Source organism: Cyanistes caeruleus, chromosome 6 (assembly GCF_971803275.1).
Source record: "Cyanistes caeruleus chromosome 6, bCyaCae1.hap1.1, whole genome shotgun sequence".
Taxonomy (NCBI): domain Eukaryota; kingdom Metazoa; phylum Chordata; class Aves; order Passeriformes; family Paridae; genus Cyanistes; species Cyanistes caeruleus.
The window spans coordinates 23,962,869-23,985,578 of record NC_141706.1 but is presented as its reverse complement, the minus strand read 5'-3'; the positions used below and the strand labels follow the sequence as shown (position 1 = coordinate 23,985,578).

General features: G+C 46.9%; 2 protein-coding genes across 13 annotated transcripts in view; both read left to right on the top strand.

Annotated features, from left to right (window-relative positions):
- The window catches only part of PNPLA2 (patatin like domain 2, triacylglycerol lipase), a 30,735-nt gene extending 19,415 nt beyond the window's left edge, over window positions 1–11,320 (top strand). For both annotated transcript variants that reach the window (XM_023928898.2, XM_086895700.1), the window contains exons 4-9: window positions 2,013–2,222; window positions 3,126–3,186; window positions 3,901–4,068; window positions 4,495–4,627; window positions 5,035–5,157; window positions 5,986–11,320. In XM_023928898.2, coding sequence (XP_023784666.1) covers window positions 2,013–2,222; window positions 3,126–3,186; window positions 3,901–4,068; window positions 4,495–4,627; window positions 5,035–5,157; window positions 5,986–6,250 — 960 coding nt within the window. In that variant the 3' untranslated portion in view covers window positions 6,251–11,320. The remainder of the gene's footprint in view (window positions 1–2,012; window positions 2,223–3,125; window positions 3,187–3,900; window positions 4,069–4,494; window positions 4,628–5,034; window positions 5,158–5,985) is intronic.
- A 500-nt stretch (window positions 11,321–11,820) lies between these two features.
- CRACR2B (calcium release activated channel regulator 2B) overlaps window positions 11,821–22,710 on the top strand; it is a 46,814-nt gene continuing 35,924 nt past the window's right edge. For 3 of the 11 annotated variants that reach the window (XR_015288703.1, XR_015288704.1, XM_086895697.1), the window contains exon 1: window positions 16,681–17,094. Coding sequence is in view for 2 of the 11 variants with exons in the window: in XM_086895697.1 (XP_086751823.1) it covers window positions 17,073–17,094 (22 nt within the window). In the remaining 9 variants the exon portion in view is untranslated. Of the gene's footprint in view, window positions 12,133–12,405; window positions 12,513–16,291; window positions 17,095–19,628; window positions 19,781–19,940; window positions 20,123–22,710 lie in introns of those variants that run through there. The other 8 variants (XM_086895696.1, XM_086895693.1, XR_015288706.1 and 5 more) reach the window with 8 other exon arrangements.

Genomic DNA, 22,710 nt, shown 5'->3' with positions numbered 1-22,710 from the left:
ATGGTGTTTGGTGAGCAAGGGCTGCAATGAGGATAAAATGTCCTGTGCTCTCAGTTTGGGCTGCTGTAGCCTACAACTGTAATCACAAGCCATCTCCCATGAAGCTGGGAGGTAAGGTAGCAAAAGGTAGCCCTGAGGTTTAGCTTGCCTCCTAAGAAGGCAAACTGCTGTGCAGTCCACTGTTGAGATGAAGAACGAGGGATGGGACCACCTTTCTTTGAGATGATTTATTGCTCAAGTAGCCAGATAAGGTATCAGTCTCAAGGCGTGAGATTTAGAGGAGCAACAAATCAGCCATAGCTCAAGGAAGACACAAGTTTCTTCTTCACACAGAAGAACATTTTAGCCAAATAGGCAGTTGACACAAAGCTTGTTTTCACTTATTTAACCGATCACCTGTATTTAATTTTGCTGTACTGTGTCTCTCTCTTAGCCTATAAGCTGACAGGTCACATGCACATCTCTGTTATAGTTTTTGGATCTCTAGCCTATTCTATAAGTCACTATTACAGCTTAAACCTCAAACTATTTTATCTAATATAATTTCTTACCTACTTAAGACATATTCTTACTTGTAACTATAGGAACATAAGTTTATAATTTCTCTACCCAATGTCTGTGTACCTTCATCATTACATTAATCCAAGCTCTTTCCAAGGCTGCAGATTGAACCCTTCAGCATCTGTAGAAGTTTCTATTTCTTGGTTTCCAACAGTCTACCCTAACTCTGTTGTCTCAATGGCAGCTGGCTTGCTATAGCTGAATTTAATTGCTTTCAGCCCACGAGCCTGTGAACTGTTCCCCAGGCTCAGAGAAGCTGCTTGAGGTCTCTGTCTTGTCTGCTATCCAGAGCAAGAGAGAACAAAGTGCAAAGCATCCTCCAGACAACATCTTTGGTGTTTTCCTAGGCACTGTGCAGCAAAAGAGCAATGTTGGTGGTCAGTCTGCCTGTGAGACAACAGGAAGCAGGATGCAGAATGGAGCATTTCCTCCTTCAATCATCATTCATCAGCTTCTCACCCAGCAGAGAGCTGAAAGAGGTTTACAGTTGCTGCTTGTGGGGCTGCATAGCCCCTCTGTGATTTGTCTTTGAGTATGAAGGAAATGGATCCAGGCAGCAAACTGCAGCATCAACCCTGATAAAAAGCCAGCAGAACTTTTCTGTAACTGAGGTTCACAAGAGCTGGAATTGTTGCTTTGCAAAAACCCCCAGCTTCATTCTCTTTTGGCTTGATTGACATCCTTTTCCTTTTATCTTTTGCTCACTCTGCTAAAACCTGTGATAATGATCATCTTGCTTAGCTTCTTGTGCAATTACAGTATCTGACGAATGTTTTGAGAAGGGCTGGGGTTGCCCTTCCTGCGAGGGTAATGCAAATGTGTTTATGGTACAGAAGTACAGAACATTCTCTGATAAGAGGGTGCCTGTTAGGAGGAAAACCCAAGTCCCTTGTGCTCTGTTATCAGACCTCAGCAAGTTGATTCCCAATGTGTATGCATGTGTTGGGATTCCTGCTGGATAAGCCCGCTAGCAACAAATCAGCTGGTTTTATTCATAGGTAACAAACCTGCCAGTGGGGACTTGTATCTGAGCTTATTTGTTTAAAACGCAAGTGAAAAATGGCACAATGTCACAGTGTGACAGCTTAGATCAGTGCTAATTTGCACTGCAGGTGGTTGTTGGTGTGTGTTATTATTTAATTGGACAGCAGTCAGACCACATAGGAGATGTAAGTCAGCAGTCACACAAGTGAATGTGCCTTTCTTACTCAACTCTTGTGAGCAGCTCACTCAATGAAGAAAAAGCACACAGCAAAAGGGGTTGTTATAAACAACACAGCTCTGTGTTATCACAGCTGTGCTATCACGGGTTTTTACTCCTTCAATGCTGGTGGATGTATTCCATTCTCTTCCCAAGTTGTTGGCACAAACAGGAAGGAAAATGGACACAGAGTAAAAAAGCTACTCGATCTGTTGTGAGAATGACGATTCTGCATTTGTCTTGATTTCAGAGATATGTTGATGGAGGGATTTCTGACAATTTGCCCCAATATGAGCTGAAGAACACAATCACGGTGTCTCCTTTCTCGGGAGAGAGCGATATCTGCCCACGGGACAGTTCCACAAACATGCATGAGCTGAGAGTCACCAATACCAGCATCCAATTCAACCTTCGCAACCTCTACCGCCTCTCAAAGGCCCTGTTTCCTCCGGAGCCACAGGTGAGTTTCCTGGCCATACCAGAACTTGGGGACCACAGATCTTGGACACTGGCTATACTGTGTGCACTTTAGCAGGAGAAGATTCAGGACACTTAGTTTTGTATCTCGTGCTTTGTCTTTAATCTTAACATCATCAACCCAGTGACTCACTAAACCTTGAGCACCTGCACAAGGGTTTGTCTTCTTTTTCTACTTGAACATCTGAAATTTAGGTAGTAGCAGCTGCTTAGAAAGTATTCTCATGTTGCCCTCTCTAGAGTAGTCTTTGCCTGGAAATCAGGCTCACTGTAAATAAAGATGTATTGGCCATCAGAGCCAATGTGCACTTCAGTGTTTCAAGGCAAGGATGGAGCTTCAAGTATGAGGCCTTTCTACTGTGTCAGTGTAGCAAGTGGCACTGCAAACTTTGTGTACTTCTGAGAAGATGCAAGTGCCAGATAGCCCTGACACTTGGACGTAATAAGCATGTATTCATGCACTGAATTACTTGGGCAAGTTCTTTCGCACTCCCTCTCTAGTCTTAGCTGGCTTTATCTGCAAACACAATGGCCCTTCCTGGCATCTGCAGGGGGAAGTATTCTGGGCTGCTTGTCAAGAGTGACTGCCTGGAAGCAGCACACAGCAGCATCAGCTACAGATGGGGCAATGAGGTAGCTGCAACTCTATGCCCATGCTTAAATAGGATTCTAGGTGTCCCTTCCAATCTAAATTGTCTTGTGATTCCCATAGCAAATGTATTGATGCTATACCTCCCATTCCTGCTCAAAGCCTGAATAAGGCTGGCTGGAATGAGACTTGTTCTTGGGATAGCTCTGGATTCAGGAAAATTCCTCTGAAGCCAGCATTGTGGTAGGTGTTTGCTCAGCCAGATTCCACATGAAGCTTTCCTTCCTCTGCCCACAGGTGCTGCGGGATATGTGCAAGCAGGGCTATCGAGATGCACTGCATTTCCTGAAGAAGAATGGTAAGGCACTGGCTATTTGCAGGGTGCACTGACTTGCCTGTTCTGTGCCATGCTTGGTGCCTTGGCTTTGAGAGTAGTTGATGTAGCATATGAAAGGAGGAAGGGAAGAGCTGAACTGTGCCTAAGATACTAGGGTATGGAATTCTCATTAATAAGTCTACTTCAGCCCTTCAGGGAGGAGAGGTGGAGGGGTGACCTTTGCAGTTACCGACACAGTTGCTGGGCAGCAGTGCCGTTTGGACGTCCTGCAGACGCCCTGCAGCTCCCCATGTGCAGCTGGGTCTGTGTGGTGCTGCCCTCAGAGCCCCACTGCCGGACACTCGGGCGCTGCTCTCCTGCAGCGCTGGGTGTGCTCTTGCTGCCACCTCGTGTCCATGGACAGTGATGCGGACCGGGATAAGTGGGATTGCACTGCAGGAGGGAGTTCTTGCCTGCAAGATGGGTGACTGGCAGATCATAGCAACAAAACTCTACAAAACAGCACCCTGCAGAACGTAAAGGGAAAATGGGGAGAGCTTGTGATGAGGAAGGAGAGAATGAACTTAAGCCTGCAAGTTTTATCTGCTTGTGGTGAGCATTACAAGAGATGTAAGCTAAAGAGGCTGGGCATGACCTCAGCCTGAGGGGAGTTAGGGTGAAGCAAGGACTAAAACTCTAAAGGCCAGGCAGGGCAGCTGGTTTCTGTCATCCTTACAGTATAACTTCTCTTCTCAGGTCTCCTGAACCGTCCAAGTCCTGCCCGTCCTCTCCTTGCCATAGAAGCACCTCCAGGAGAGAAGAAAGAGGAAGAAACTGAAGCTGAGGACCAACTAGAGGACAGCACTGCCCTTGCTGTTGTTGAAGAGCACATCTTTGAACACTTGCCTCCCAGACTGAACCAAGGTATGATTCGAAGGGAGAGATCACAGATAATCTTCCCATGCTGCCTGGTCTGCCTCAGAAGATTACTGGGATGTATGGTTATTGTGTATGGCTGGGATTGAAATGAGACCTCCTGCAGGTTAGATGTATTGGGGTATCAGATAAAGTCGTAGTTCATACTGTGGGGGCTGGACTGGGAGAGCTTGATTCATTTGACAGGGCTCTGCAGGGTAAGGAGGGGAGGGGGTCTTGATGCTCACACCTTTAGAGTCTGATAAAGGTGAAAGCTGCTGGTTTTGGCTGTGCACAGGAATTACTAACCTGAGCAAGACTTCCTAAGAAGTGGGAGGTAGCTGCCTCAGGCTGAGTAACTTCTGAGGTATGATGAGAAAAAAAAGTCCCACTGGGGATATTCAACCCCAGTGAATATTTTTCTTCTGCCTTCAGCTCTCATGGAGGCCTGTGCTGAAAGAAGAAATTTCTTGACTGGCCTCAGCAATATGCTGCCTGTGCGTGTGGCCACAGCCATGATGGTCCCCTACATGCTGCCTCTGGAGTCTGCAGTTTCCTTCACTGTCAGGTAAGCCTTGGGCTGGTCCCTCAGTGCTGCTCTTCCCAGCGCAGACAAATATTTGACGTAGCTGTAGTGTTTGAATGGACAGAGAGTGGGATTCTCTCTTAATTCTGCACTGCGTGTTTTCCTGGAGAAGTTGCTCCTGACAATTACCAGACATGAATAAAAAAACCAAACAAAGCAAGCCCTACAAAACCAGAAAAACCAAGAACCCAAAACTTTTCCTATCTTCCTATGTATTTAGTTACAGCCACTGCTTCCAGCTTGAAGGAAGATTGCTGTGTGCTAGAACTTGCCCAGGAAATGGTGATAAATTTTTGAATCTTAAGAGAGACTTGAAGATGTCACTGGTGTTCTTTTCATCGTATTCCCTTGCATGGCCCAGCTAATGATTGTCTCCTGTGTCTGTACAGGTTGCTGGAATGGCTCCCAGATATCCCTGAGGATATAAGATGGATGAGGGAGCAGATGACAGAAATCTGCAACTATCTTGTGAAGAAAGCCAAGAAGAAACTGGGCAGCCATCTTTCAGCCAGGTATGGCCGCTTTTCTTCACAGCAGTGTTCTGTAGGAGCCCTTCATTTCCCCTTACACCTTTGAATTCTAGAGACTCTAGTCTCTAGAGCAGAGCAAATAAGGCACAAATTGACTGGAAGGATTTACCTCTTGCACTGAAATGCAAATTTGGTTCGTTGTTTTTTGGCTTCCTCAGCTGTTGGATAGACTCAGCACATGGTTCCCTTCCTTTGCCCTGTTATAGGGCAGACCCTGTAATGGAGCTGTCACTGTAGCAGTAGGTTAGAAGTCTGATTAAAACAGTATGCCAGCTTATTTCATGCTCCATATAGAAGACAGAGGTGTTTGTCTTTGTGGCATTTTCTGGCCCAGGACCCCCTGAAAGTGCTTTCCAAGAAGTACTTGTGTTCAAATGACCTCCTCTACCTGAATATCTCAGCCTGGTTTTTGGGGAGGGAATATGGTGGCCAGGGAACACAAGAGAGTTTCCAAATGAGATTTGAGTTGTCTGGGCCTGTGTGTGTGCCTGTGCTTCTGACTGAACTCCTGCAATAGCCCCTGGCTTGAGGCTGTGGCAAGACTGCTGTCTGGATGAGAATAGGAAACTCTCACAGTAGTAGTCAGGGGGTTGCAGCTGTGATTTGATTCTAGTACAGAGGTGTGATTCTTACCCAAAAGAGTTCATGGTCTGAATAACTGAGAGATGTGAGGGAGAAAAATGGGCACACTGAGACTTCTCACTAAAGTCATGTAGTCAATTTAGTACAAAACAAGACTGTGGTACTGCAGCTCTAGTCTGGTGACCTGCTCAAATCTTCCCACGTACTGAGTCTTTGCATGTATTTCAGGCTTTACTACCACCTCGAGCTCGGAGGGCCCCAGAAGCTGCCAATTTCTCCCCCGCCACCTTGTGGTGAAGCGCTGCCCATGTGGATGAGAAGCAACCGCTCGGTTTCTGATGTCATGATGAAGTGGGAGGAGTACCAGCGCCAGCTCATGCTGGGCTTGCTCTGCATCAACGTGGACATGCAAGCCTCCCTCTTCCCTCGGGAAGGGTTTCAGTTAAAGCTTCCACCTCTAGGCTGTGCAAAAGAGTGCCTGCCACTCTTCTGAGCCTGCCGCTGTCGGGGGATGAGGGTGGGTGGGAAGGGGAATGGACAAAGGGTGGGACCAGTCTCATCCCTCAGCAGCAGGCTGCCCTGTGCTCCTGAATATGCTGCAAAGGGGATTTCCCCGGGATGGAGACTGGTGGAATTGACTGTAGCCATTTGTTGCCCACTGGGCCAAGCAAGGGACCTTTGTGTTCACACACACAGGCTGATTCCTTGCTCTAGACTTGTGGTGAGGCGTGGCCATTGCCTGTGGCCAGGCTGATGCTGACCCAGCTGGGCTCTCCCAAGTAGTGCACTTTGAATTGCCACTGGCTTTTTACCGCCAAATAACCAGGATGTAGATGACGCTCTCAAGTTCATACAGCTTTTACCTCCTTTGGTTTTTCAGAGCATGTGTCTTGATTCCTCTCCTTAAATCATTTGTCAACCCTTAGATCTTTGTGCTACTGAAAGATGAGGTAGCCTCTTGCCAAACCAATTTTTCTCATGGGTTTCAAATCTCCTCTTGACTTTCTTCTTTGCTGAAACCATGTCCTTTCCTCTCTCCCTCAATTGTGTCCACACTGGAAGCTGGAGCTGGTCCTGCAGCAGACTACACTGGAACTGCAGAAGTGTAGAAAATTTATGTATTTCCCCTAATTCATGTTGTCTTGGTCTCTCCCTTCTTGATTGGGGTCCTCAGGGAACTGCTGTGACTTGAATTCTGAGTGTTAAGTGATTGAGCTTATTTAAAGAAATAATTTTGACAGATTTTTTTTCCAGGGAAACATGCTGAATTTGAGGTTCTATTCCTGACTGTGAATGGAATTGGTGTGGGGTTGCCCTGAAAAAAGCTCAGCCAGGCTATCTCGGGATCATCTTAGCAGCTGAAGCAATATGAAGTACATGTAGGAAGATGAGAATGGTGCAGGGAATATTATTTTTCAGAGGTTTGTGGTGGAGTGTCACAGCAAGTGCTGGGGAAGTGTCTGTCTCTGGCAGGGGTCAGTTGGGCTTTGCTCCTTAAGGGGCTGTAAAATTGAGGCAAATTCCAAGTGGGTGATACAGAATGGATCTCCTGCCAAACTGAGGCTTCTATCTCTCTTTTGGTCAGAAAGTTTGGTTGTTGAGGCTTTGGAGTGAGAAGGATTTAGGCTTGGAGCTACATAAGCATCACAGCTTGCCTGTCTCATGTTGTTGCTCACAGGTCCTGTCTGCAGCTAGGGGGAGCATGAGAAGTGAAGATTGTTGATGCACGTGCAGCCACTTGGAACTGGCTCCTTTTTGTCTTGCTCCTTAAAAGACCAGAGCTAGTGGGTCTGTAGCAGAGCAAGGAGGCACTGCCTGCTCAGCAGTGATCTGGCTGTGGCTTGTGTGAGAAGTATGAATTCCCTGTTCTTCACAGGGTGAAACATGGCTTCCTGTGGGGATTGTGTGGATTTTAGCTTAGGTCTTCACACTCTGACAAACCCAGCTCCTGGTACCTTTTTCTGCTGCTTGTCTTGCTACTTGAGGCGTCTTCTACCTCTCCTAGCACCAAGAGTGTGCAATGGCCAAAGCAAACATATGCTGTCTTTGCTGGGGAGCAGGACAGGGTATCTGAAGCTGATTATGTAGCCTATACATGGCATAGTGATTTTTAATAGACTCTGTTTTGCGCCTTAGATTTAGGGAAAATAAACCCAGAAGTTGTGCTAATAACTGGAAAAAGCAGTAAATCTTCTTGAGCAATGTGGGTGATGGGGTGGGTGCTGTTTCCTACAAGCACAGTTGTGCACTAGGCATGGGTTTGGTGTTTGTGTGGAGACTGATAAGCATCAGGACTTTCCTGCAGTGGCTGTGCCAAGCTGGGAGGCAGTGGAGTGGGTCTCTGCCCAGGAGATGCCAGTGCAAGAATGAACTTGTGACTTAGATTGTCACCCCACTGCTCTCACTGGATGTAACTTAGATCTATATAACACAAGGGCCTGTGTATCTTACAAAGCAGGCCTGCACTTATGCAGTCAGATTTAGTCTTAAGCTTTACATAATTAAGTCAGTTAGGGAACAGGGAAGTCACTACAGGAAGAGAAAAATGGGAGGATTCTGAAATCAGTATAGAACATTCAGTTACAAAACAAGTCAATCTTGTGATTGTTTAAAGCCCACAGAAAAAAAATGCTAGGTGCTAGTGGAAGTGAACCAGCAACAAGCTACTGTCACTTAGTGGGGGCAGGATGAATTGATGAAAATTGGAACTGAGAAAAGGTGTTAATTTTGTAGTTTGATATGGGATTTCTTTTCTTCCACTGTTTTGGACTACCTTTCTGGGAGACTGGTACATGCACAGCTACTTAGATTCCTAAATGCATATCTCCTGTGCACACAGAGCAATTGGCAAGAACATTTTAGATAATTAGATATTTAGATACTTAGTGGCAAGAAATAAAGGCATTTTATCCAGAAGCAAAACATCTGAGAGAGGCAAAACTGCATAAGGAAAATCTTGTGTTTAGAAGCTGCTGCCCTTTTGACTCTGCCTTTTTTTATTTTATTTTATTTTATTTTTTATTTTATTTATTATTTTTTTTTTTTAGTTAATATATGGGTGGAGAAAAATTATGCAAGTATTTTTTTATCCCTTTTTCCTGGACTGGTAAAACCACTGAGTGATTATGTAAACCACTAAACTATGAAACAAAATGCTCTTGGCAATAGAGTGTGCTAAGAAGTTGCAGCTTGGCACCCTTATCCCTTGCCTTTTGCATCAGAACTGACTGGTGTGTTGCCGACTGGACTGATGCCATTGTCTTCCAGTGGATCCACAAGGGCTGGGGATTCTGGTTCATGCATTTCAAGAGACCAACAGCTGTGCCTGGTAAAAGGCCCGAGTTTTGTTCTGTGTTTCACCTCATCTGTAGTTTAATTTCTTATATTAACTTCTCAATGAGAAACTTTTTGTACACTTCAAACTATAACCACAAATCAAAGCCTGGCTTTAAAAATAAAGGTCTAACTCTTCACAAGGAAATTCCTGGTTTTCCTATGCTAATTTGCAGGGTGTGAATAGATACTGGGAAAGCACCACTCTGTATTAACTCTGCCTGTTTTTATTCCCCAAGTTTTACAATGGCTATTGTGTGATAGCTTGTTGGCTTTATAGATTTGAGCTCTGATAAAGGAACTGCAGATCTGTCAAAAATACCTCAAAGTAGCCTCATTTTCCTTTTGAAAAGTTTAACCCATTTGCTTGAAATTCTTGCTGCTCATCACAGATTGCAAAGAATGAAGGAATTAGGGAAGATCACCTTTCCCACTGATGTAGAAAAAGGGCTGTGTCAGCTTGTGAGTGGCTTTTTGTTATGCAGTGCTGCCTTGTCTAGTTGAGGCCCCACTCTTTTTGAAATATCTGGAAACCTTGTGATTGGCTCTGGATTGGATATTGAAAGTTTTATAGTGATAGTGCTCACTGGAACTGTTCAGCCCCTTGTTCTGTGTGTACATCATGGCATGCAAAGCTACCTTCTGGACAGCCACTGCTGTCCACTGGGCCCCCACTTGCCAAGTCCGTAGGAGCAAGGTCACCTGTGGCTGTCAGTCCCTTCTTCTCCAGAATGTGTGGCTGGGCAGCCCAGCAGGGGCCTGTCTGCTCTCCAGTGTATGGTGAGTGAGACAAAAATTCCTGTTCCTGGACAAAAATTCATCTTGTATCCATGTCCAACAGTCCTTACAGCATTTGCTGGATTCCTGCACTCCAGGAGTCCCAACCCTTGCCATTTCCACTGTTTCACATAAAGGGTCTGTGCATTCAGGAATCTACTTTTTTTTCTCCTTCCTGTGTTATTATTTGCTGCTTGTAACAAGGCTAATGGTGACCTTATGCATCTAACCAGCCCCTAACCTGTACAACACTGTAGAGTTGTTTTGTGTACAACAGTCCGTGCCTATGGCACGCTCTGTAACCCACAATTAGTGTGTAGTGTAATTGGTTTGGTTTGCTGCCTGCCCTACTGCTAATTGTTGCAAGCTGATTTTCAAGGGCTAGGAGAAAATACTGACCACTATGTATAGGACCTAGGAATTGTTTTCTCATGGCTTCTTGGATGGCTGTGTACCTGCAATACTCAGATCAGAGGATAAAAGAGAATCTGCTGTCTGCTGGCACTGGGGTGTTCCTAGTACTTTTATATTCCCCAGTGGTTTAATTTATAAAAATTATCAAATAATTCACTCCTTCCTCAGAGAAAAGAGCTTTCACTTTCACCAAAGTGGTTGTGGGAGAAATAGCTGAAACTCTGTGTGTGTTTATTCCTTTAGGGGGGGTCCATTTCTACTAAACATATGCTGGTTGGGGTGGCTAGCAGGGCTGCCAAAGTCAGAGGGCCTTGCCAACAGTTTTCTCAAGCTTTGATCTTGTCTTCTCCTTAAATCGGTGAGAGAATGGACCAGCTCACCTGGCTGCCATGTCAGCCAGCTTGTTTGTGCCAAACACATGCTGTGCCTCCTGTCCTCCTGGTGTCTGCCTTTCTGAGTGCAGCAGGACTCACTCCCCTCTCCTCTCCCTCCTTCCCCTTGCCTGCTGCTGGGACATTGCTCCTTTTCCAACCTGCAGGCAGCTCCACCAGGACAGCACCTAACTGCATCCATCTCACTCTGTGGATCCACATCAGCTCTCCTTCACAGGGAGGATGAAACTCTAGTTACAAACAGAAGACTTGGAAATATATCTTTGAAATAAATACCTCTCACTTCTGGGATTTTCTCTTGTTCTTGAAAACAGCATCCAAAGCAGCTCTTTGAGCTTTGTGTGTCCTGGGACTCCACTGCTGCCACTGAGTTTTAGAAGACCCTTAAGCACACAACGTATGTGGAGGTCCTGTGGAAATTACTGGTGTCAGAGCAGCAACTAGACCAGCAATAGCATACACAAGTTATGTATTTACATAGCAATGTCACTAGGTAGTGTTCACAGTCACTTTAAAAGTTCAGTATTAAATTGTTGATGCTTTTTTTTCCCCTCCTGTTTCTATTTTCTAATGTTTTGCTGAAGAAAATGTAACTATTTATTTTGGCAGAAATATATCTTCTAATAAAAACTTTCTCAGTATATTTACCTGGCTCTGGTAGGCTGCTTCTTTTGCCGTTTAAAAGTTTATTAAATATTTTTTGGATGTGCTGTATGATGCGGGTTTGTTTTGCTAGGCCTAAGCCCATTCAAGTTCCTCTCAGGGTCAACATTTATCAGTACACAATTGAAGGGGCATTGATCTAGAGGTGGAAAACGGGTGCATTTTGGTCCAGGTCGGATTTACTCAAGCCTAAATACCCTAAGTGCTGTTAGCCTCTGTTTATTGGAGCTTTTTGGCACACCCGGGTTTCCAGGAGGAATTAAGCACCCTCTTGTGGGAATAGCAGGTGTTTGTCACTTGTGGAAGGGTTAGTAAAAAGTCATTCACAAATTTAAAACTCCTCCATTACAGGACCACCTCTTGAGGAAACTGACCCCTCTTTCTAGAGAGTCCTTGCTGGTGAAATAGACGGTACTGGCTCTTGTGTGTCTGCCTGTTAGGACAGATCCCGAGGTTACTGCCCCGGTTACTCTCCAGCCGGAGCGCACGGAAACCACCGGCCCTTGGGCTGGGGGCGTGCCGGGGCTTTTCCTTTGCCAGCCCAGGGATGTGGGCAGGGCCGCCCTGGAGCCGCGGCCGGGCCGCACGACTGGGATAGCCCGGAGCAGAGCCCGGAGCAGGGCCAGGAGCCTCTCACAGGCTGCGGCTTGGAGCTGCGCGGGTCTGGCGGGCGCCACAGGGCCCGGGCTCCTCTTTGTCCAGGCTTTTGACAGCCGGAAACTTTAGGAAGAGACTTCGTTATGTGCTGTCACGTGACGGGGACAAGTGCTGTAATTAGCATTCTAGGCTGCAGCTGGTAAAGCAAACAGCTTTCTTAACCTCTAATGACTGCAAAACAACAAAACCCCCGGCCCGGTGCCGTTAATCAGTGAAATGAATCCTTTTTCCATAAAGCCGCCCGGGCGCTGCCTGCGGCTCTGCCGGGGGTGTGGCTGTGAGCGGGGCTGGGTGCGCGCCTCTCCTGCCCCTCAGGGGTGCTAGTGCTGGGGGTAGAGCTGCTTCTCCCGAGGGGCCCGGCTCCCGCTGCCGCCCGCCCGGCGGGCCCGGCCCGGCCCGGCCCGGCCCTGCCGCCCGCGGCCCCGCTCATTTCCGGCCGGGGCCGCCCCGGCGCCAGCGGCGGCTCCGCTCCCGCCAGGGCGGCCGCAGGTGCCGCTCGCTCCCGCCCCGCCGGGCCAGGTAAGCGCCGTGAGGGGAGTCCGGGGCAGCAGCGGGGTGAGGGTGCGGTGCTCCGGGGCCGATCCCCTCCCCGGGGCAGCTGCCGGCTCCCGCCGCCGAGGTGTCGGGGAGCGGCTGCCCCAGCGAAGGGCCCCGGCGGCTCCCTCGCCCCCGCGGCTGTGGGGAGAGGCCAGCGAAGGGCTGGGGGCCCTGCGTGCTGTGGGCTCCTCGCCGGGCCGCAGCCACACACCTGGCCCGTCCCCAGCTGTCGGAGATCGTTCGCTGGTGACAGACGGATGCGGAGTATCCGCGCTCCTGTGCGGTGCCGTCTCCTCCCGCACACAGCGCTCCTGAGGCGTAGCTGCGGCCGCGCCACGGGATGGGGAGCGCTGCCCTGCGGGGGTCCGGGACAGCGAGCTGCTGCCTCTTTCGCCTTCTCTCCCCTGTCTCTATGAAGTCTGCAGGCTCCTTTGATATGCGGTCATGGAACTTTGGTCTTTCTTGTTGAACCTGAGTAGAGACCTTGTTATTTTCTCTCTTCATTTTTCTTTTGTTTAGGGAATTTTCTTTCTTGCGGTCTAGGTGCAGATGACACTGCACCATATCAAAGTGCCGCAGGTTCCTACAGCAGCTGTGTTGGTGCTGCTTCTCCTTCTCCTTCTCTAGAGGGAAAAAAATACCAGAGCTTTCCCTCTCCCAAGACTGTGGCCTCTTTCTCTTTAATATCTCTCACTCACGGGGTGCACTTCGGTGAACTTGTGTGTTGAACCTAAGTCCTTCCTGTAGGACTTCCTGAAAACAGCTGAGGGGAAAAGAGGTCAGCCTCAGACACAGGGAGATGGCTGTGCTCAGGAATATCCTGAGGAGGCAGGGTAATCCAAACACAGCTTGCTTGTTTAGTCGTGACCTGTTGAGTTCTTGCTTATTCTGATGGTTGCTCTGCATCAAAGGGGGCTCAGAAAACCTTAATTTCTAGCTTCGCCTTTATGCAGGCTCAGGGGCCATTGTATCTTATTTTTCATGTTCTAGAGTAACATTTATTTCTGAGGATCATCTAACTAGCTATATATAGATGAATATATATATATATATACACACACTTATATCTCCTGAGGGCTATGGAAATTGCTTTTCTTGATCAAGCAGATAATTGCTTCAGGTGGTCTAGAGGAGGTTCTGAAAAGCTGCAGTGAGCTGGGGTGGAAGAATCCTTTCTTTTCCAGGACACCGTGCTCCACAGAGAATGATGTGAAGCCTGAGATAAAATTTTAGAATCCTTCATAAGATGGTATAAAATGTCTTTGAAGCTACCTTGCTGGGCAAAAAATATTCTCATTCCCTGGAGCATCATTCTTCTCTTGGCTTCCTGCAGCAAGCTATAGTGGGGAGTGCGAACCATCCATTTGGAAAGCCTGCTTGGTTGTTTTGTTACCATCAGACAGGAAAATTTCTCCCCCACACCCCAGTTTGATGTATCTGATGAATCGACAGCCTCCTGTCTACTGACCTGAAGATGGTGCTGCAAAGGAGGGCTCCACGTGGGGCTGTCTTTAGCAGCACACAGACAGTGCTGGGGAACTGCTGTTCCTCGTGACTTTGCCAGGCAGCCTCAGAAAATGAACTATTGGGATGAGGACAATTGACAGCAAGAGAAATCACATGGGCTCAGCTCCATGCACAATGCTCTTCATGGTCAGAGAGCTTTAAGGAAATCGATCCCTACATGCGGCAAATGAGGTTTGGTTTCCATAATGCAGCTACTCGCTCTCTAAATCTTTTTTGATTTCATAAGGCTGCTCTGGGGACTGAATTCTCCCTGCTCTCCTCCCCTGCTTGCAGGAGCTCATCTTGGATTTAAGTACAGTGATGAGAAACTTCAGCTGCAGTAAATGTGTCATCTTCCACCGAGTGGAGCAGCATCTCCCTCCTTCCTGCCGGGTGCCTTGGCTTGCTTGTCGCTTTGCGTGAAGTCTGAGGTGGAAATACTTGGTTTACTCTGCAGGTCTGAATCTCTTGCGGTTCTGTTGTTCTCCTAGCAGAACAGCAGAATTGCAACAATGAGTAAGAGCTTCTGTCCGTTGTCACTGTGTATCCTTACAGGTACCCATAGCCCAGCGGCTTGAAAGGGAGGTACTGATTGACCCTCTTAATATTTTCCTAGCAATGTTCTCCTCATCCTGCACCCCAAGCCTTTAATTTCTTGCCTGAGGCTGAGGAGAATTTCCCTCCACATGGGCTTAATGCATATTTTGCTAAACAAACCTGACCTCTGCAGCTGTGCAAGGAGCACCAGGGTGGATCTACTTAGTATCTACTAAGTATTCCCATGGGCTTCTGCTGTGACAAGGAGCACCACGTGCTCCCCTCCAGCCATAGGATCAAAAGGTTTTCCAACCCTAAGCTTTTAAATAACCTCCAGCCACACATTAAAAAAACCCCAAACCACAAAATTACATAATTTCTTGTTTTTCTTTTAAATAATGTTCTTAATTTGCTTTTTCCTGCTGATTTCTGATTCTCTTGGAGATTTCTGCATGTCTGTATAAGCTGCCAGGAATGCTTGAATCTCAGTGTTTCACCTGACTGCAGGACCTAAGTGCCTCAAAAGGAGTAACAAGTATTGCCAGCTTTGGGAGAAAACAAACACCCAAAGTAGAGGTGTGTTGTGGTACTGTGGACTTTAAAATGAAGGCTGGAGCCATTCTGGGCTTTCCTGTGCTCAGTTCAGGATTGGAGTAACATGGCTGGGAAACCCTGTGGACTTTTTAACCAAATGTTTTTCTCTTTTAACCTTGTGTGACAGAGCACTAAAGCAGAAACAAATACAGTCTTGTGCTCTCAGAGACTATGGCTTTAATCTAATCATGGGTTTGTTTTGGAGGAAATGAGATATGGTGCAACACTTTGGAAGGCTACAGTGTTCTTCTATGCTTGGCATAACTGGAGGAAAATCTGTCAAGTAAAAAGAGTGAGAGCAAGGAGGCTTGTAACATCCCTGCTTTCTATCCAGTGAAGTGTGTAATTGCGGTTAATTTAGCAGAGACAACATCTGAAGGAGGAGCTCTTGCCTCTGCTTCTGTGCCTTCAGTCTCTGCTGGTATGAGACTTTGTATCACTGTTCTGCACCAGTTACTGCCCCGTGTATGTGGAAGGGACTGCCTGGTTCAGAAGGATGTCTGAGCTTTACACATACCTGAAAGCCCTGCAGGAAAGGCTTGTGTTGTTCTGGGGATGGCAGGAGAGCTCTGAAGATGTGCCTGGGAGCTGTGAACCTCCTGAGATTTGCTGTGGTGATCCAGCACTGTGTGGGCTTGGGGCTGGCTTGAGCTTGTGCTGTTGGTACAATCTTGGCAGATGTAAAGGTGTCCCTGCTCACCGCAGGTGATGTATTATGGGCTGAGCAACCTGTGTGTCTGGAGACATGAGACCATGAATAAGGGGAAAGCTCTGAAGACCTACCCTACAGCTTTTTGAAAGAATAAGCTTTTAGCACATGTGCTGGATGAAAGTAAAGCAGTGTAGGGAAGGCTTGAAAAAAGCCTAATTATTGTAACTGTGCAATAAAGGTAACATATCTACCTGTTTATTGCTTCCTACTTCAAGCTCTTCCAATGAATACCATGCAGGATATCTGCAGTCCTTTGGAGGAATAGCTGTGTGCTGTTAAAAATAAAATTGTGGAGTGCCTAAATATGTAATTTAGGCTATGGTAAGCAAACCTTTTGGGAAAAATTAAGCTATATTTCGGTATAGCTAGGTGAGTCAAGCCTCTGGAAAAGGAGACAGCAAACTTGGAGGTTAGCTATAAACCCTTGGCTGAGCATGGTGGGAGCTGGGCAGAGGTTCAAGTGCAGGGAGGCAGATTTAACACATCCTACAGCAACTTGGTGGCTCTCACTGTTACAGTAACTAAATTCCTCTCCGTTTTGTTCAGCATAGCATCTGTGAGAAAGAGTAATGCTTTTATCCGCCTCAGTTTCTTCTCCCCTCTAGAAAATGAAGATGAGGAAACCCAGCTCATCACCAGCTGGGAACTGAAGCTGTAGGTGACTGATAGGTTGACAGCATGACAGATGTTGAAGTTTTATCTCCAGACAAGACTTCTGCCTCCCTGTAAAGCACTGCTTTGTCTCCTGGCAAGGGCTAGTGAGGCTATATTGTGTCTGGGGGAGGCGAGCTGCGTGCCTGTGCCAGAACCTGAGCTGAAAGTGGGACGAGAAGCGTACATATTGCTGAGCCTTTTTTTTTCCCCACAGCCCTAGTTTGTGGGTCAAATGCCCATTTTTTGTGGGGTGGGACAGGCAGGCCAGCAGAGCCATCCTGCTCTGGAGTGAATTGCTGCAGCCTGAAGCTCCTGGCCCCTGCCCAGCTCCCCTCCTCGGCAGGTGCTGAGCTACTGAGCTTTGCCCAAGAAGAAAGACAAGCGTCATCATTGCTTCGATAAGATAAAGCACGACCAAAACCTTGTTACCCTTGGCAGGTGTGGCTAGATGCTGACTGGAATTTGTGCAGCTCAGAGGAATAGCCAGGCTCTTCAGCCGTGGGGAGGGTGGCAAAGCCTCTTTAAAACGCGGAGACTTGATGGTGGAGCCCAACAGGGAAGGTGAGTGCAAGGACCTGAGTAGTGTGAGTGAAGGAACAGCCACCCAGTAACCCTGTGGGTAGACACATCTGCTGTGTCCTTGTGTCCTGCGCAGGCTCTGGTGTGGATGTTGCTCCGTGGCAACTCCATCAGCTTGGTGCCCTCCGAGCAGGGCTGTGTGGCTGACCTGGTGTCCAGCACAGCTGAGAACCTCTCCAGCAGCAGTGTCTCTCTCTTCTCCTTTGGTTTCTGAAGTTCTGAGATATCTGTTATCCTGAACTGTGTCCTTCTGTCTGAGATATGGGAACTAGGAAAAAAATTCAGGTATCCTGGAAGGAGAAAGGACATGTGGGCACCCCCACAAGTGTCCATGTTTCTTCTGTTGCACACTTTGCTCCTGTGCTTGAGAGCTGCCTTCCTTCTTCCTTGTCCTCTTTGCCTCTTTAAGGAGTTTGCAAGATGCCTGATCTACCTTTTCTTTCTCCCAGAAGTGTAGCCAGAGGGGTAAACCTCTGCTCCAGTAGAGGTGCTCAAACCCCTTTGATTTAATGGATTTCCTATGGCACAAAGAGTCTTTCGCTTCCTATGCAAATCGGGTTGCTCAGTAGAAGCCGCTAAATGCAAATGGACCACTTGTAGCTGTTCCCTCTCGAAGAGTGGTGTGGGCTTTATGCAAAGCATGGAGATGAGCCCCCAGGAGCTGGGAGAGCAGAGCAATACATGGATTTGTGCCGGGGAAAGGTCAGTGTGGCTGTAGTTCACCTGTTCCCAGACCTGTGAGGTGGGATACCTGGCAGGATATTTCAAGCTGTCAGCATCAAATAAATGAGTGTTTATAGAAATGGATTAACACCTGCTGATTATGGGTGTGGGGGCTTTGTTTGTTATTGTCTCCCCTCTCTCCTTACCAAGTCCCTGCTGCATCCCAGTGCAGAATCTGTGTGACTGCGATTTGGTGACTCAAGCCACTCTGACGCCTGGATCCCTTTCTTCTATTCAGGTTGGGCAAATAATGTTCAGTCTGTAATCATGCTTGAGAGCTCTTATGCTATTGCCCTAGATATGGGGAGCTGGAGTGATGCTGAGATTGGCTTAATCCAATTCGATCTGAAAATCCACGGCTCTGAACAATAAATGTTGCATGTGGGGGGTGGTATTAAAGTGTCTTTACTAAATCAAAAACCTTTTAAGCATTGGTAGATGAAGCCTTTTCCTTTTCAGTGTGTACCACTAAATACACAGGATGTGCAGTGTGGCTGAATTAGCATTACTATGGGAACCCCAACTTTTTGTATTTCCTAACCTTTATCCGTGTAACACTAAGGAATCATTAATGTACCTCCAAAGTGTGGAGTGTTGGGACTTTTTTTGTTTGTTTTATAAGTTTTTTTGTTGTGGTCAGTATTAGGAGAACCTTTATAAAGAACTGCAGAGGGAGATTAGAGACAGGACAGGGTGCAAGGAAGCAGTTTGCTGCCTTTTTTGTGCTGTTCTAGTAGCATCCCAGCCAAGACCATGGGTCAGTGTCAAGCAAGACTTCTGCAGCAATGGTGAACAAAATGGTGAGTAAAGCCTCCTGCTTGGAGGCAGATACCTCACTTGGTATGGGTTTGTTGGCTTTATTGTTTTATTTGCCACAGCTGCACTGTTAGAGCCTGTCCCAGGGGATTTGGGGTCCTGAAGCTGAGGCAAAGCTGAGCCTGTGAGGAATGGAAAGATGATTATGCCCTCTGCCAGCACAGAGACCTCCAAGATGGCTCAGGGGAATTCTCTGGCCCTGTTAAACCTCTAGTAAAGACAGTTGTGATTGTCTGTAGTAGGCTTCATGGCAATTTTTTAGTCTGGGTTTTGAAATAACCATCTTAAAATAATAGGGAAGGACCTGCCTTTGCCTTCTGCAGATCCCATTTGCTTGTTGCTGAGAGAATGGGGCTGTTTGGAGCTCCTCTCTTTGCAGATTGAAGAGGTCTCTGCTGTTCAGACACCAGCTGGAGTCTTCTCAGTGGAAATTTGGTGGAAGAGGGGGTTTTCTCCTCTGTAGAGGGTAGCCTTGCCTGCTCGTGATTTGTATGGCAAAACTTGTTTCCTGGGAAAAAGAGGCATTTGGGGTAGGGGTGAGAAAAGGGCACAAAACCTTAAAAGGTGGTAAAGAGCCAGCCTGCCAGGGTCTCAACACTTTTTTTTCTTTCCTTTGTCACCTTTCCTGAGAAGACCTCAGGCTTAATGAGTAGGACCTGACACAGCTGAGAGCATCTTGGTGTTGCCTGGAGACTCTGGAGCTGCCACTGAGCGACAAATCCTCATCAGCATCTCCAGCTAGCAGGAGGCAGGGATGGCTTTGCCTCCTTTTGGGGATGCTGTGGGATAAGGTGGTGCTCTGGTCAGTGGCAGGATAGAGGGTGGCATTTCTGGCTGCTTTAGTGAGACAGTCCTGGGATGTGCACACACCCCTGGTGTGTGGTTTACGATGCTTTGGAAACAGGCTTCTTGCCATGTCATTTTATGCTTTGCTTCTCTCTTTTCCTGAGTCCTCTGTGCTTCTCTTTATGAAACAGGTTGCCAGCCTTGTAAAACTGGAGTTAAACTTGAGGCAGGATTCACAGAGGTAGTTTCCAGCCTTTGCCTGGTGGAAGTTGGTTGGGGGCAAGGCAGCAAGCTAAGTACAAGCACAACTCGAGTTTCTCAGGGAAGGGAAGTTCAATGTGAGGTGAGGGATCATCTGCTTTCTTACCCCTTTTTCCCCTCTTGCCTAAGGCAGCTCAGAAACAAGCCCTTCTGCCTCACAGCTGTGTGCAAGGCAGGATTACAAGGAATTTACCTTGGAAGCTCAAAGGTATTTTTTTTTTTGTGCTGCCTTCTGAGCTGAGGGCTACTAGGCTGTGTTGGGAAAGGGCTGAGATGCGTAGGGAGCAGTGCAGACCACACCTCCTGGCTTGGACCGGCTCTGATCCTCTATTTACAGTGGCGGTGTTCCTTCCCTGCTAGCTTTCTGCTGTGGAATATACTGCTGCTTCCAGGGAAGGGGAGCAACACTGTCCTGCTGCTCCAGGTATTGGGGGACACCTGCAGAGAGACAAAATGGGGTGGAGGGGAGGGAAGAATGTCTCTCATTTGGGCAAAGTATTATTTTAGCAGGAAGTCTGGACGAGTTTGTGAGTTGCTGTGTCTCAGCAGAGTTTCTCCCTAGGAATTTTCTGTTCTGACTTCCTGCTTTTGCTTTAAAGCAGCAGAGTGGAGCTCACTGAGTGCAGTGGCATTGTATATCACTGCAAAAACCAGTTGTTATTCCCATGACAGAGGAAGGAAAAATTATTGATTGGTTTTCAAGAGCTGGGGGTACTTAATTAGTTAATGCTTCAGTTTGGATCACTCAAGGTCTTTGCAAATGTTGCATTGAAGTAACTTGCTCTCAGTTCTGATGTGGTTCTGCAAGATGCTTAACTGATTCTAGTGACTTACTAATTTGGGAAACTGCTGATTTGGAGTAATAGATAAATATTACAATGTATGAGATAGTTTTTAATGAGACCAGCTCAAGACATCCATTTATTTTTTTTTTTTTAAAAAAAAAAACCACTAAGGTTTTTCTGCTGCATGCTTTCTGAAGACAGCTATACATTTTTCTTTAGAAGTATTTGGCAGGAAATTTCCCGCTGTCTCTCCTAAACATAGCTATTCCCCTATTCCCCTCCACCCTTTTTTGTAATCCCACATCATTGTTTCTGCTGTGGGCTTCTGACTCAGTGACAGCTTATGTCAAAGAGAGGAATATCCCCCCAAGCCTGCAGTGATTTTACTTTTCCTAGAGCAGCTGTACATGCTGAATCAAAGCACCTCTCAAATGGCATCTGCTTCCAACTTTGCTTCGAATTCTGTTGCTTGCTTTGATTGTTCCTTGTGCTGAGCTGGGCCTGGGATGCCAGGAACAGGTGCCCTTCATGTGTTATCCTGCTTTGTGGAGGAGAAGCTCAAGGCTTGTGTTCTCTAGTTTTTTGTCTTGTAGAAGTCTGAGGTTTTTTTTGTATTTTGTTGTGATTGTCCCTTCTGAGTGAGAAAAGGAGAGGATATTTCTGATACCTTGTACTAGATCCTGGCATCCTTGTACATTCAGACTGATCCTTTCTTTTTTTGGGATGGGGGCTGGTGGTATTTGGGTTCAAGACTCTACCTGTGCTCCCCTCAGTGGTCTGACAGCCAAGAGGTGTCTACTCAGGGCATGAACTTCACCCTTTTCCAGCACATAGGTTACACTGGTATTTCAAGAAAGGTGTTTTGCACAGCATAGCCAACAGCCCCTGAGCTCACAGGAAGGAGTGTATTTTTACCTTTATACTCACTCTTTGCAGGTAGATCAAGAGGTGAGAGGTAACCAAGTGTCACACATCTGTGCAAAGGGGAATTTTCCTCTCTGAGAGGCAGAGAATGGGTTAACCATCTTCCTGGAAATTGGCTTCACCCACCTGCCTCAGCTCGTTTGTTGTTTTAACAACATTTGCAGAAAGGTCAAACTGTCCTTGCATCCCTCCTGGGCAAAACCAATACAGCATCAGCCAGAGAGATACTTGCACAGTGAGCTGTGGTGCCCAGAAAGCCTGTCCATACTCATTCCTACTCGTTAATGTTTACAAACCTTTTTTAGTTTTTTAAGTGCATCCTGCAAGTTCAGAACAGTGAGGTAAAGTTTTTCCTGCAGATCGCATCCCTAACATGTAGCCTAGAAAATATTATGGGGGTGAGATAGTGGTGCCCAGCTCTCAAAATATTGGAGGAGAACTTCTTGGGATGAGGAAAATATGCTTGAATTTCTTGCATCTCCCCAGCAGTTGTATCCAGCCCTTTGGGTAAGGAGGTTTTAGGTGTTGCAGAGAACTTGCTGTCTTAGCTGGAGAAGAAATTGCTGGTTACCACATGTATTCAGTAAACAATGTGAATGTTTTACTAAAAAGAAGTTTTTCCTTTGAAAGGAGAAAAGGATTGGGCAATCTGATGTTGTGGTTTGATATTTTATCTGTGCCTGTGCATGCTGGGGGAGCAATCTGGGGACAACATAAGCCTTTGAATTTTTATTTGTGCGAGGCTGATTTCAAGACAAAGGATCTTGATCAACAAAGGTGAGGCTCTTGCGCACTTCTCTGAGCTCACACCTTGGTACTCCAGGTGAGATGGCATTGTCACAGGATTTTTGGTCTTTGTACTGAGAGGGCAGTGGAGTGGCTGAGGAAAACTTGCAGCTGGCCAGGAGGGACCTGTGCTCAAGTCAGTGGGTTGGCTGTTGGGAAATAAAATGAAGAAGTGGCAAAACAAGATTGGGAATCACCTGGAGGAAGCCATGAACACTTTTCTTGCTCAGCATCCTGAGGCTGGATGGCAGGAAGTTCATTCTCCATGAAGCAACACCAGATGCTTTTCCCTCTTACAGCAGGGGTGAAAAGTACTCAAAAGAAGCCTAGAGACGGTGACTGACTTAAACAGTGACTCTGCTGGGTGAGTGTGCATACATAACAGCAGCCCAGGAGGGATCCTGCTGTGGTCAGACCAGGTGTGAGGCTGTCATGGAGAGATTCAGCTTCTTATGGGAAAGGAAAATCTTTGTTCTGGTATGATATAGGCAGCTAGAATCAGAGGACTCAAAGGAAG